The following is a 15,528-nucleotide window of genomic DNA, read 5'->3' on the forward strand; positions in this document are numbered from 1 at the left end:
TGCAAAAGTGCCCAGCGAAATCGATTCTCGCGCATGTCGATGCACATGTCAGTGCGTTTTGCCCCGGGGATTTTGGTGAAATCTCGTGACGCGTAGGATTATTTTGAAATCTAAAATGCGAAATTGTGTTATCAACGGTATATCACGAAACGTAGCGTATGTGAAATATTTTATGAAAAATATCTAATGTACCGATTATCTTCAATTACGTTCAAGCGACAATACTTGAGCAAATGTTGTTTGTATCAATTTATCATCATTTTTAGATTAAATAAATCGTCGTGGCAATGAAATAATTTTATATATATTGAATAACAGACAAACAAGTTGTTGAAAGTTTACGCCTGATACAAATACATGTAGGAGCGAAATTTTTTACCGTGTGAAAATAATAATAATCGAATTAAACACCGGTCGAAGAAGCTTGTTTGTCAAAATATTAGGTAGGTTAAACACAAAAATAAAAGAAACTTCTAGATCAACGTATCCGTTATTTTTCCAATGAAAATAAGAGACGATAAAGGAGCAGGCGAACAAGGTCGAGATCTATTGTGCGCTCGTCTCTTGTATCATTTAAATTGTTTAATTTTAACCTAAATATATATACATTTTGTTACCGATTTTTAAATTATATATTTTTAACTGTTGCTGTGCTAAACAATAGCGTGATAGTTGCAATAATTACGTTATATAGTGTAAAAACAGAGCAGTCCATAAATTATTTGATAACATTTGACACTAACTTATTCGGAAAAATTTGCCTCACTGTCAATTGATGAGATAAGACTTAGATAAGACCAAATACAACTACAAGCTGATACTTATTATCGTAATCAAAACGATAATAGGACAAGACATACATATCTATTGTGTATGTGGCGAATTTTTTACAAGTGCATTACATGATATAAAAGTGTAGAGAAAACAGTCCAGACAAACAGTCACTATGTTTCGCTCGTGCATCTTCATTGCAGCGTTTATCGCTCTCACTGTCTCGGCTTCGATCCAGAAAGCGGGTAAAGATTGGTACAAGAACAGTCTGATATACCAGATTTATCCCAGAAGTTACAAGGACAGTAATGGAGACGGTATAGGCGATTTGAATGGTATCACCAGCAAATTAGAACATATCGCAGATATCGGCGTCGACGCGTTATGGTTATCACCAATCTACACCAGCCCGCAGGTAGATTTTGGCTACGACATTGCCAATTTTACTAATATTAACGAAGAATATGGTACCTTAGCCGACTTTGACAGACTGGTGGCGAAAGCAAAGTCTCTCGGACTGAAAGTACTCCTTGATTTCGTACCGAATCACAGCTCTCACGAGCATGAATGGTTCAAGAAGAGTATCCTACGGATCAAGCCCTACGACGAGTATTATGTCTGGCGTGACGCGAAGATAGTAAACGGCATCAGGAAACCGCCCAACAACTGGTTGAGCGTCTTCCAAGGTTCTGCTTGGGAATGGAACGGAATACGGAGGCAATATTATCTGCATCAGTTTGCCGTCGGACAGCCGGATCTCAATTATCATAATGCTGAATTACAAGAAGAAATGAAGAACGTACTGAAATTCTGGATGGATCGTGGTGTGGAAGGTTTTCGCATCGACGCCATCAACCACATATACGAGGATAGCCGTTTTCTGGATGAGCCCCGGTTAAACGTATCCGGATTACCGGACGATGACTATGATACCCTGGACCACATTTATACAAAGAATCTTCTCGAGACTTACGAAGTTCTCAACTCCTGGAGACAGGTGTTGGACGATCATTCCAAGACTGCCGATACAAAAATGATCCTGACCGAGGCCTACACAGATTTTGATCTCACCATATTGTACTATACATCAGGCTCGACTGTGCCTTTCAACTTTATGTTTATTTCTGACCTAAACAATAAATCCAGCGCGCCTGACTTTAAGCGTCTCATCGATCGTTGGATGAATAATATACCTAATAATCCGTCTTACGTCGCGAACTGGGTGGAGGGAAATCACGACAATCATCGCGCGGCTTCTAGATTTGGTGAGAAACGAGCTGATCAACTTTCCATGCTGGTGACTATTTTACCCGGCGTAAGCGTTATTTACAACGGCGACGAGATTGGCATGCTCGACAGAAATTTTACGTATGAGGAAACCAAGGATCCCAGCGGATGCAATGCTGGACCCGACAGGTACTGATACAAGTTGAGATGCATCTCAATCCTATTACATAATACATAGCAAATTTAAAATAGAATCCATAAATGCATCCTTGTATATTTGCAATTCATATGTTTCTTTATACCTTGTGTAATACCATTTTGAATATAATAATATAATAAAAAAAGGAATAGATTAATTAAATTAAGCATACTATTGCAAAGATTATTGTTTAAAGTTTTTATCAATTTTTGTACTAATATATTTATATTTTGAGATTTTCACAAATAAAATTAATAATAGTTAAATTAATCAATTTAAATTAATTGCCTTGGAATTAATTTAATTTTGGTCATAGCGTTTATATTAAAATTATCAAGTTGACTTTTCTATTTATAACACGTGTATTAAAATATATGTATGTGTTATATTTTGATAATTATAAGCAATAAAATTATTTAGGATCCTTTTTTTAGGAACAAATTTCATTTAATATATATAAATTTATTTTATATAACTCAATTTATTTTAGTTCTATTTTTTACTTTTATTTTTATTTATTTAAATTTAGAAAATAACCTTTTACACGAACGCTAAATAATTTAATTAATTTCAACATTATCACATTTTTAGGTATCATCTGAAATCGCGGGATCCGGAAAGAACGCCTTTCCAATGGGACAATAGTACCAGCGCCGGTTTTTCTACGAGCAGCGAAACGTGGCTTCCCGTGAACAGCAATTACAGAACTCTCAATTTAGCGGCGCAAAAAATCGCGACTGTGTCTCACTACAAAGTATTCAAGTCTCTAGCGCAATTGAAAAAGAAGCCCGTCATCGAGCTAGGCTCTCTAGAGAGCGTGTTGGTAACCGAGAAAATTCTAGGAGTCGTACGACGACTTGACGCATCCGTCGTAGCGCTTTTGGTTAACTTTGCCGATACCCCGGTCACTGTCGACGCTAGGACCTGGATGAATATCCCGGAGCAGATGATCGTCTATGCACCTAGCGTGCACTCTAAGATAGTTGTAGGATCACGCGTTGACACGACTCGTATCACTGTGCCTGGCTTAGCCTCCGTCGTGCTCACTACAGCAGATTTGATTTAGCAAATTGCTGCTTATCTCATACTCACGGATAACTCTCTAGTAAAGCCAAGTTTCGGTTATATATGCATGTAGATGTATGTTTATACACCCAAATCACTTTCTTTGATAAGCAGATCATCTTGTATTAATCTGAGAGAAAGATGTTCGAAGTAAATTCTTTTTTATTTCATTGAGACATTATTGAATTAATTTTACTTGTTACTAATTATTGTAACAATATCTCAATTAATAATGAGCTCATTCTTCTGTGAATATACAAAAAAATATGTATTTTATTAAATAGAATAAATTTTATTGAAACTGAAATGAGATAATTCTTTAATTATGTAATTAATATAAAATATAAATTCACATTAAAACAAAATTATTAAATTTTTAATTCTTGGTTACTTTTTAACTTTATTTTATTATATAGTTAACTTTTTATATATTTGTATGATTAATTTTTTCAAATTAATTTATTTATATAATTAATAATTAATTCTTCTTGATTGTTATTTCAACATAAGTTTATTCTTTAATTTCTACTTTTTTGTTTAATATATTTAGTTTAGTACATTTTTCTATCAATTTTTTCCTGTTTATATCTTACTTTTAATCGTGTGGAATTGCATAAATGGCGATAACGTAAAAATGTTTTTATATAATCGCATGATAATTATTACTAGTAATATTTCCAGATAATACAAAAACAGCATACATATATGAAACTGTATATATGTATATATAATATGAATATATATATCGTTATCAATTAAAGTAATTCCTTCAATTTAGATATAACAAGCTTATCAATTAATCAATCGATATGTCGAGTTTATCAATTAAAAAAGGAAGATATTTCAACAATATTATCTCTCTCTTTTTTTTTCTTCTCTTTCTTTCTCTCTATATTGTTAGAAATTTTTCTTTAACAATTTCTTGCACAGTATAAAAGCACATCGCAATCGACAATTGTGTTAGTCATTATGTTCCGCTTATATATTTTCATCACAGTATTGATTGCTCCAACTATCTCGATATCGATAGAGAAAACGGGCAAAAATTGGTATAAAAACAGTCTAGTGTACCATATCTATCCGAGAAGTTTCAAAGACAGTAATGGGGACGGCATAGGAGATCTGAATGGCATCACAAGCAAGTTGGAACACATCGCAGACATCGGCGCGGATGCATTATGGCTGTCACCGATCTATACTAGTCCGCAGTTTGATTTCGGCTATGACGTCGCTAATTATACCGATGTCGACAAGGACTATGGTACTTTGGCTGACTTCGACAAGCTCGTAGCGAAAGCCAAACTCCTCGGGCTGAAAGTAATTCTCGATTTCGTGCCGAATCACAACTCTTACGAGCACGAATGGTTTAAAAAGAGTGTCCAACGCATCAAGCCATATGACGAGTATTATGTCTGGCGTGACGCGAAAATAGTAAACGGCATTAGAAAGCCACCGAACAACTGGTTGAGTGTTGTTCAAGGATCCGCTTGGGAATGGAACGAGGCACGGAAACAATATTACCTACATCAATTCAACATTCCTCAAGCGGATCTCAATTATCGTAGCGCCGCATTGCAGCAAGAAATGAAGAGTGTACTGAATTTTTGGCTGAATCGAGATGTGGACGGTTTTCGTATTGATACCATTAGCCACTTATTTGAGGATGTCCGTTTTCTGGACGAACCGCAAAGAAACATCTCCGACTTACCAGAAGATGATTACGAAACTTTGGACCATATTTATACGAGAAATCTTCCCGAAATATATGGTGTTCTCAAATCTTGGAGGGAACTGATGGACAATCATTCTAAGACTGCTGACACAAAAATGATTTTAACTGAGGCGGACACAGACTTCGCGCTATATTACGAATCGGGCTCGAACGTGCCGTTCAATTTTATGTTTATTCTTGATTTAAATAACAAATCGAGCGCCGCTGATTTTAAGCGTCTCATTGATCATTGGATGAACAATCTACCTGATAATCCAGCGTATGTCGCGAACTGGGTGGTGGGTAATCACGATAATCCTCGCACCGCTTCTAGATTCGGTGAGAAACGGGCAGATCAACTTTCTATGCTGGCGATCGTTTTACCCGGTGTAAGCGTGATTTACAATGGCGACGAGATTGGCATGCTCGACAGGAATTTTACGTATGAGGAAACCAAGGATCCTATCGGATGCATAGCTGGACCCAATAGGTATTACAAAAAAAAAAAAAAAAAAAGATAAATCCGAATAGAATTGTTACATAGCACAAGAACGATAAATTCGAATAGAATCGTTTAACAATAATTTTAAAATACAATCCAATAACGCATTATTTTTCTTGCAAGTTTATTTATTTTATTACTAAATTTATTTAATTTATTTTATTATTACTTTTAATTACTAAATTAATTGGGATATTTATAAAAATAATAACAAGCAAGTCTGAGAAAAGTATCGGAAAAATATGTTCCGATGCAGACGTTACAAGTACTTGTTAGAAAAACAGAGATATTACTCAGAGACAGATGTATGTTGTATTTTTCTTAACATCGTTATATCAGATTACAAAATATACTTCCTGCTGTAAAATTACGTAAATGTAAAACTGTTATTACTAAAATTTTCAATGCACTTTTTTATTTTAGAATTATCCAGATTAATCAACTCGAATTTTTAGATTACTTTTCATTAATAAAAAGTGTTAAATGTGTTAAATTGATAATATTATTATTAATGTATTATTTTTTTAAATTGTATTAATATTAATATTAATAGTAATATATTAATATTATTATTAATAGTATTATTTATTTTAATAATGCTGAGTAATATTAATAAAGAATTACAGCACATTTATGTTTCTAAAAAAATGACATTTTTTTATCTAAATCTTTAAAAATCTAATATTTATATCTCAATTTAAATCAGTACTTTATCAGTTATTTTACCAATTGAATTATTTAATTAATTTAGATACTTTATCGCGTTTTCAGATATCATTTAAAATCACGAGATCCAGAAAGAACGCCATTTCAATGGGAGAATAGTACCAGCGCCGGCTTCTCAACTAGCAATCGGACGTGGCTTCCGGTGAACAGCAATTACGAGACCATAAATTTGGCGACGCAGAGAATTACAGCCGTGTCTCATTACAAAGTATTTAAATTGTTGTCGCGATTGAAAAGAAAGCCCGTTATCGAGCAAGGTACTCTGCAGACCGTGTTGGTCACCGAGGACATGCTCGGAATTATACGACGACATGGAACATCCGTCGTGGCTCTCATGATTAACTTTGCTGACACGTCGGTCACCGCCGATGCTAGGACTTGGATGAATATTCCAGAGCAGTTGATCGTTTATGCGTCCAGCGTGCATTCCAAGCTGTTGGTAGGATCGCGAATTGACACAACTCGCATCACTGTGCCCGGTTCGGCCTCTGTTGTACTCACCACAGCAGATTTGGTTTAGTGAATTCCTGCTTATATAGCTTACTCAGGGATAATTCTCTTCGTAAAACAAAGTTTTGGTATATAAAATGCATGCATATGTATATAAGCCACAACAGAAACATCAAACAATTGCACATGTGCATTCTGTGTGTGAGCGTATATTTTTATTTATACATAACTAATGTATATTAAAATTTTTTTTATTTTTATTGTATATATTATAATAATATTTAAGTAGATAAATTAAAAATGTATGCACGAGAGCAGTATGCACATATGCAGTTGTAATATATCTTTATTTTAAAGTTTCGTGTGTACATTTTTTCTTATATAAATTTTACAATAATTGCTATTTTTAAATACTTTCAGTAATAACTAAAGTGCAATAAGAATGATGTAATTTTCATAAATTATGAAATATATACAATTAATTGAATTTTTTAATATCATATAAGGCGATTTGTAAATACTTAATACATGTACGTTTATACACAAATATGCATATCTGAAACTTTTACGAGAAAGTTACCTATAAGTATCTATATTAAACAGGAATTCAATTAATATTGATATATATATATATATATATATATATATATATATATATATTAATAATGTTTATATATGTATATATAAAAAGATCAATTATACATATATCAATTCATACAAAAATGAATATAACAATAATTAATTATTCTTTTTTTTTGTTTATCATTTACTTAAATAATAACATATATGCAATTCAATAGCGTGTTATGTAATGACGTGCGATGTTATGATGACTGTAATGGTAACGCGAGAGTGAGTTTTCCATATAAATATTAGTTTTTAATAAATGATTGTATTTTAATCACTCCGATGTATATTACAACTTGTGAGCGTTTTGTTGTTTACATCTATGCGAATAAACCAGTAACTTTTAACACGCCGATTTTATTATTCGTTATATTGGAAATCTCTCTGTAAAATCCCAATACAAATTCGTTTTGTTATTCGGTAAATTTAACAAGACAAGCAAAATTCGGACGTCTGTATGATTTATGATTTTATTTAAAGCGGCTTAACGAAATAACACACTGGGTATTACAAAAGTAATTAAAACAATAGGCAGCAGGAAATATAATTAAAAAAATTCTTTGTCAATATATCATTCAAATTAACTTTCAGGATAAATCCGTGTGAATTGTATTCTCCTTAATCAATATTATTGATATGTCGTGTGAAAATTCTTTCGCCATTTTTTCTAGCCGTACATGAAATATTGTTGTGACAAAAGTATAAAAATTTTCGATCCACACTTGACCAATACGAACGCGTACTGATACTTGTATATATTTTTCGCTGTACACTGGAAATGGAAGAGCAGAGTATGCAAAAGAAAACAGATGGATCTACTATAGGAAAGCCGATAGTTTCGATCGCGATGGCTAAGACCTCTGAGAGGCAGGTTTATAAGCACGTCTTCGGCTGTGCGCACATGAGTAGAGTTGGGAGAATTCTCGAGTTTTCATGCCGACAGCCGGCACTATGCACCGGCGCGCGGCACCAATCACGCTGAGTGCACATTCTTCAACCTCCTCTGTCTCGCGGTCCTCTCTGTCTGTCTGTCTGTCTCTCTCTCTCGTCCCCGAGACAGCTAGAAGAGATGCACTCGCATTTTCGCACCACGGCGTTTTTCGTTTGTATATCGCGCATGTATATCATGTGCATGTGTCACGATTCGCGGTGCGCGATGCGGTGGTGCGGCTTGTATTTTCAACCCCGTGAGCTCTATCTTTCTTCCGACTTTCTTTCCATCTGGTTCGCGCGACCGCGTATTCGGTGCCGTGAACCTCGACGGCTGCCGCATCTTGTTTGCTGACTGCTAACTCACCAACTCTTAATTAATTCGCGTGCCCCCGCCCCCTTCCCCCCTCCCCCCCGGCTGCTGCCTGATGCTCTCTGCTCATTCTTTTCTATGGGTTCTTCTTGTTCCTCTTCTTTATTCTCTTTTTTTTTAGCTTTGTACAGATAATGGACGTCCAAGCACATGAATTGGTACGCGATACCAAGCAGTCGTGGAGAATAGCGTTCTTTTTCCATCTCTTTCTTCCACGTATATACGCACACGTATATACGTTCTTTGATATTTAAGAGTATTCGACTAAATGAAAAATGTTTGCTTGCACGTCGTGCGTATTGTAGTACAAAGCAACTGCTAGTGGTACCTTGCAGACGCGGAAAATTGTTTCGCATTTCGCTTAATAATGCAACAAGACGTACGAATGCAATTTGCGACGTTAAAGATCAGCTTTTTTTTGCAAACATAAAAACCCGGTGTAAGATCCTTTTCGAGAACAACAAAGGAACTAGCAAACAATAGATAAAACAATTATTAAAAATTCTTTGAATAAAGAACAAAATTTTAAATAGTTAAAAATGTATAGCGTAGACACGAGAGTTTACATTCATATAAAAATATGAAAAATAATAAAAATTAAATTGTATTAATAAATAAACATATTCCGTATATGTTAATATTGTATTAATAAACGTAATGTAAATAAAGAATAATGATAATGCCGAATGTATTGATAAACGTAATGTAAATAAAAGAATGATGAGTTATATGGATTATGTTCTACTCTGCGTTAAGAGGGTTGCGAGTTTAGTGAAAGATTATAATTTCATACTAATGTTATTTTGCGATATAGACAACTATTAATATCGCGCTATCCACGGCTGGTGTTTGCGCTATATAGGATCGATTTACAACACGAGCCATAGAGCCGAGCATAAAATAATCTCTGTCCGAGCATTAGCCCGCCTTTCCCACCCTACCCTTTTTATGTGCATGTACCGCGACTACGCTTACTGAATAGGCGCTATATACTAAGTGGATTTTATGCACGCCCTGAATCCAATTATCCTGAATAATTTATCGTCGAATCGTAGACGTTAATGACATCAGACTGAATTAGGCAAGCTTTTCATAATGGTCCTATAAAAATACGGCGCATATGGCCCGTTCACCTTTTACCCCGTTAATGAATCATCACTGTCAGTGGCGTAAATGGAGCTGATAATTACATTGTCCCGAATCATTGATCGGTCGCGAAAATGGGGCTCTGTTTTGCGTATCTCATTGACATATTAATTAGCTTTACCATGAAATAATAATATGTTCAATCCAGGTGCAGAGAGGCTAACGGTTTTTCCGTCCGCGTGTAATGCAGCTAAATTATTAATTATATAAAAGAACGGAAAGCAGAGCGAGGATATTGATCGACCATCTAAGAAGCGTGTCTTTCTACAAAGAAATTAAAAAATCCAATCGAGTGGTCTTATAAATTTTCAAAACCCACACATTTTTTTTCCCCCACACACGTTTAGTCGTATGTACGTTTGATAGTAATCGTGAATTTTAAAAGTTTTATCGCTTTGCGATATGTCCGAGGAGCTGAACATGACATATTTATTAATAATACAATTCTCTTTCATGGGAAAGTACACATGGATTTGTGCGTGACATTAATTAAATTTTATTTTCATTGTTTTTGACGCTGTTACTCCCGTATTATAGACTGAATTTTTGGCGTATGATAACGTGATCGCTTTTTCCATTTCCATTTATAAATATCTATTTCGAGCTTTTAGCACGTTCGTTGAACATTGGCACGCATGTGTCCGACGACATGAACGGAAATAAATGCGGAAAAAAGGGATAGTCAAATGGATACGTGCAATGCAGCGCGTATCGGATACTCTTTTGAAACACACATTTCTATATTCGTGCAGTTTTGCAATAAGAGTCATCTGGCTGGTGGTCGATTTGTATTCAGGCTGTGTAAAGAGAAACTATCTCGACATCAGATTAATTGGATAAAAAAAAAAACAATTAAATTGTTCGACCGATTTCATATGTTACGTAATTCGAAATATCAATCCTCGATATTCTCATTGTGCTTTGCAAAAATAATATTGTATCTAAGAGACGACGTCATGAGAACTAAAAGACCCTCTAATCTCTCAGACGTTAGACGTCTTTTAGATATAAGCTGTAAGCTTTTGTGTTATTTCGTACATCGCTATCCGTATTTTACGCTGTCCATATTTTCTCTTATTACAAGAATTTAAGGTACTTAAATCATCAATGTTAACAGTGATATAAATATATTATTTTAGATAGTTTTCTAAAGAAAATTGTTTTTAATAACGTAATAAATTGCAGCTTCACTTTAAATATTCGTGTGCTTACATTCGTAAGACTTTATGTCTGTCCTTTATTACAGACACGTAATTACACGGTCGTAGTGACCGCAGCGTAAAATCACAGTCTATACCACATTTAACAGTCAAGGTACACTAAGCTGGTATGCTAAGCCGGCGTAAAGTGGGTCGTGTAAACGTTGTCATTGACGTGCAATACTGTGCCACATTCTGGACGTCGTATTGCGTTTCGCGACAAAGCCTTGATTTGTCCCAGTGTTTATGTGACAAACAGAATAGCGTTAATCTAAATGTTCTGATAAATAAATAATTATAGCGGTGTTAAATGCGACATTGGATAGAAACAGAGAACGAAAAATACAATCTATTTAATTATTAACAAATTACCATAGTCTTTCATTCCACTGACATCGTGGTAAAATATTCTGAACTATAACACATCTTTTACGTGTCTGTAGAAAAGTCATGATGGTTGTGCGAATGAAATGCCATGATGGTTGCAAGAATGTTTTTTTTTTTTTTTTTTTTTTTTTTTAAATCTGCATACATCCATTGTACTCAAAAATGCTACAACGTCGATTTTGAAAATGCTTGACGTGCAATAATAATATTTTATAGTATTGAACGTGAAATATATTTCTTGCCACTTACATACGTTCTTCACCTGTCATAAAGTATAATCTTTTTCTGGAACTTTCAACTTTTATATTTCGAAAAATTGCCAAAAAAAAATTTACACTTACTATTTCAATGAGATAATTTAATATTAATTTAATTTAATAAATTATATATATATATATATATATACATATATATAAATTTGAACAGTAGTTTAAGAAATTGTAATTTAAAAAATTCTATATAATAGTAGTAAAAAAATATACATCAAAAATATTAATAGCATAATAAGCAGTTTATTGAACATTTAATTTTTTTAAATAAAATTTTATGCGTTCTATTTTAAAGAGTTTAAATGTGGAAAGTGTTAAGCGCTGGAAATAGCACACAATTGCATCAACTTTTTTAAATAACATTCTTTCATTCCTTTCCATTCTATCGTTCGTTCATTCATGATTATTCTAAAAGGATTTTTCTAAGGAAATGATGCTCCCACATCGTCGCGATAAGGAACGCGAGAATGCCGCCGTGAGCGTTCCCGTGGAAGAAAATGTCATCCGTTCGCAATGAAGCAGAATTTTTCGCCTCACTTCTCTTAACGGTAAGTTAGAATTTCTCTCAAGAACGCGAAACTAAGCGAGCCCGAAATTCTCACAGACGTAAGTGTACTCGGTGCACTTGTGCCACGGAAAGGGAGAACGCGAAGAAGCATTAAGAACTATTTATCAGTTGACTTTCCATTCCTCGTGTATTCCCTTCGAGGAAAGAAATAGTGCTTGGTCAAGGAAAAAGACCGCGAGTTACATTACACACAAGTCGATTTGCGGAACAAGAAGTTGGTGAAAAAATAAAAACTATAGAAAGAAACTCTTGATCTTAACGTGCGAGAATTGCATTTGCGAGAGCTCGTCATTTCAGAGTAAATGGCGTGCTCTGGAAAATTAGCTTGCTTAATTTATTTATTTGCCAAGTTACTTTATCTTTTGAGGAAAATAAATTTTCATTAAACTCGAGTCAATAGCAATCGATGTAAGAATATATAGAAAATTGGCAATATAGTTTGTTACGTATGTGTATATTATACACATGTTTATAGCTTGTAATGAAACGGGACGCAAATATTACTTTTCAAGCAATAATTATCAAATTGTTCAGTGACAGATTTACTTACCTCGTTTTAGACGCCCTTATTCGAAAGTTACCGGCATGCGTTACGCAGGATACTTATGTTGCAGCCTCATTTTGCCGAGATCAACATATTCTGTAGACAAAAGAAATAAGGTCAGTTTCTAACTCTTTTTGATTTGCAAAATTCTTATTTATTATAACATATTTGAAAGAGAGAAAGAGTAATAAAATAAACATCACAAATTCTTTAACGAGATAGTGATGTATGTATGTATAAACATTGGATATGAAATTCCACTCTGGGTTTTAGATCGCTGTTGTGTGCTTTTCTCTCGGATTAATATTTACGCGAAAACATTTGCAGCTACAGAATTGGCAGGTTTTGTAAAAGCAAATAGATTAAAGTACTTGATACATTGAAAAATTACAAAGTAATTTTAAATGAAGAGTCATCACACGTTTATACTCAAGAGTAATAGAAGATAAAAAAAAGAGAAAAATAAGAAAAAAATATCTCTCGAGACGTAAAACTTGTAGGTCACGCGCAGAGTTCAAGTTGTTGCACACGATCTTCAATATTTGAAACCACATTAATTCACGAAAAAAAAAAAATGCTTTATATTCGCGATTTAACTCTGCCTGTTCGACGTCGTGATATATCAGACGCGTACGTAGCCCGCAACGCAGACGTAGGTAACTGCATTAGTCCCCTTCGTGACGGTCGGTAGGGTCCTTTGAGGGTGGCATGGGTGCCGAATACCAATCAGTTATGTCAATTGGCCCCAACAAAGTAATGAATGGTAATTGCAAGCCGCGCCGGCCTCGCACCGTGTCCATCGTCTCTCCTCCCCAACAAACGCTATCCGCCCCTCGGCCGATTTCAAACACGCTTCCCTCTCCCGAACTGCCCACCACCAACTGGCATCCATCGCGAGTGGATCCCGTATACCGATCACCATCGATTTTAAACCGTCTAATCGGATTTTCGCGCGGGACACAGACAGGCGAGGCGTGGGTAATCATCGACGGATTCACGCGAATTAATGCACATATCGGAGTCTGCGAGTCTCTCTCGTGCGTCATTCAAAGAGTTTTCGATTTACTAGTGAAACACGAACGGATAATTGGCTATATTTCTTTCAAAGAGGATTAAAATGTTTTAATTACAGTAGAATATTTTAATCGCATTTATACAAATTGTCTAACAAGATACATAGTATATAAAATGTCAGATAAATAAACAGATATGTAAGTTAATGTCAAAGAATATAATTGAAATACAGATTAGTGTTAAATAGGAAATGTCAAAACTTTAATATTATTTAAATATTTTAAACGTCACGTTAGTCATAATTTTTTAATATAGATTTCGTTATTTTAATTAATTTTAAAATTCTGGTTACACACATTTTTTTTTTTTCATTGCGTCGATAAATATTTTGATCAAAATTTCATAAATTTAAAATATAATTATAAAGCAACGTAATGAGCGGCTCAAAATTTTCTCTGCTAACGTTTCTGCCATTTAAAAATTTCCTTAGCAAAGTGCCCTCTTTTTTACCATGCCGGAAGATTTAAAGGAGCGGCATGTGGCTTTGCACCCAATGACGCGGCACGTTTTCCAGACATGTGGCGAAAGAAAAACAAGGCAGCCGTCTGCCTATCTGTTATCTGCTAATTACGCGACGTAATTACGAATCCTTGCATGTGACCAGGTCGGCTGACCACAGTCGGAAAAATAGGACTTACCCACTAAGTGATTATGTTTTGCATTTCCATGTGCAATTACGCTTGATTGCCGGTAAGTTTTGCTACGCGTAAAGGTTTTTTCGCGAAAAAACATCCGGTTCTTTTTGTGGAAGCATTCGCGTTCGTTCCGGTGACGGTTGAAGAAACGTTAAAGCGTAGCCTCGTATCTTTATTACCGTTACTCAGTCGACGTAGTACAAAAGGAGATCCCTTGGAATTAAACTTCGCGCTTGTTTCCATGCCATTCGTTAACGTTTATCGTCTTTGAAGGAGTCGTGACGTAGTTCGCGAGTGTATTCGCAGTTTACAGTGCGACGCGGTAAAATTGCTACTGTATCGTACCTCCATTTCCTTTTCTCCACGATAAAACTTATTATTAACCGTAACTTATTATTAACGCATAGTTGTACGCAAAAGAGATACTTCTACTACGCTTAAATGTCAAATACCATTGGTTAATAAAGAAGCTCTACCATAAAATTATAAATTTGTAAATTTACACGATTCAAAGTAAATTCTATATATAAATGTTTTACTTTTTTTCTTTGTCCTGGCATAGAAAATGAAAATTATATTGTATTTCAAGAGTAATTTCGTGATATTGATTAATAATTTTCGTTATGTAATAATCTTAAATAACGCTTTATACTGGATCATATGTGAATTAAATAAATATTGACGTGAAGAAGGAAAATTTCATGTAAAACTTATTAAAATCATAGTTTATCCTATCAATTGATTTTAAAAAAATATGTAGCAAGCACACGATGAGCTTCTGGCGTATCTGGTGTGTTTACCGAGTTGAAATTATATCTGACAGAATTGGGGTGCTAGTGTAATAATACGCATACCGACATGCTTGTATTAATTTGCGATGATAATGAAACGATTGTTTACCGAAAATTTCCTTCGTGCGATTCTATCACTGTTTATGATTGAAATCGATTTATTTGTGCATTACCGAGAGCACATTCGTCACGCGCAAACACCACGTGCGAATTCGTGATACTGAAACGGAGAGATATATCTGGTAAACATTGATCGACTCATGAAATTGAAATTCAACGGCATATCATTGTTTATCCATTGTACTCGAGCGCTTCCATAATCAATTGCGGAAGA

The 15,528-nt window shown here is 34.6% G+C and overlaps 3 protein-coding genes across 7 annotated transcripts in view; 2 read left to right on the forward strand and 1 right to left on the reverse strand.

Annotated features, from left to right (window-relative positions):
• LOC140671980 (uncharacterized) overlaps positions 1-15,528 on the reverse strand; it is a 167,040-nt gene that overhangs the window by 42,863 nt on the left and 108,649 nt on the right. For all 5 annotated transcript variants that reach the window (XM_072903766.1, XM_072903767.1, XM_072903762.1 and 2 more), the window contains one exon: positions 12,701-12,790. The gene's annotated coding sequence lies outside the window, so the exon portion shown is untranslated. The remainder of the gene's footprint in view (positions 1-12,700; positions 12,791-15,528) is intronic.
• Hbg2 (alpha-glucosidase) lies at positions 552-3,565 on the forward strand. Its single transcript, XM_072903768.1, has 2 exons — positions 552-2,187; positions 2,789-3,565. The coding sequence occupies exons 1-2, from the start codon at positions 947-949 to the stop codon at positions 3,261-3,263; spliced, it is 1,716 nt and encodes a 571-aa protein (XP_072759869.1). The 5' UTR covers positions 552-946; the 3' UTR covers positions 3,264-3,565.
• Positions 3,792-7,625, forward strand: LOC140671982 (maltase 1-like). Its single transcript, XM_072903769.1, has 2 exons — positions 3,792-5,463; positions 6,247-7,625. Exons 1-2 carry the CDS (start codon positions 4,232-4,234, stop codon positions 6,719-6,721), a joined length of 1,707 nt encoding a protein of 568 aa, XP_072759870.1. The 5' UTR covers positions 3,792-4,231; the 3' UTR covers positions 6,722-7,625.

This window comes from Anoplolepis gracilipes, chromosome 12 (assembly GCF_047496725.1).
Source record: "Anoplolepis gracilipes chromosome 12, ASM4749672v1, whole genome shotgun sequence".
NCBI classification, from domain to species: domain Eukaryota; kingdom Metazoa; phylum Arthropoda; class Insecta; order Hymenoptera; family Formicidae; genus Anoplolepis; species Anoplolepis gracilipes.

Bases quoted from the DNA above. Each gene is read 5' to 3' on its own strand.
- LOC140671982 (XM_072903769.1), top strand. From the start codon at position 4,232: ATGTTCCGCTTATATATTTTCATCACAGTATTGATTGCTCCAACTATC. The intron at 5,464-6,246 runs GTATTACAAAAA...TCGCGTTTTCAG, and splicing joins TGCATAGCTGGACCCAATAG to ATATCATTTAAAATCACGAG.
- Hbg2 (XM_072903768.1), top strand. From the start codon at position 947: ATGTTTCGCTCGTGCATCTTCATTGCAGCGTTTATCGCTCTCACTGTC. The intron at 2,188-2,788 runs GTACTGATACAA...TCACATTTTTAG, and splicing joins TGCAATGCTGGACCCGACAG to GTATCATCTGAAATCGCGGG.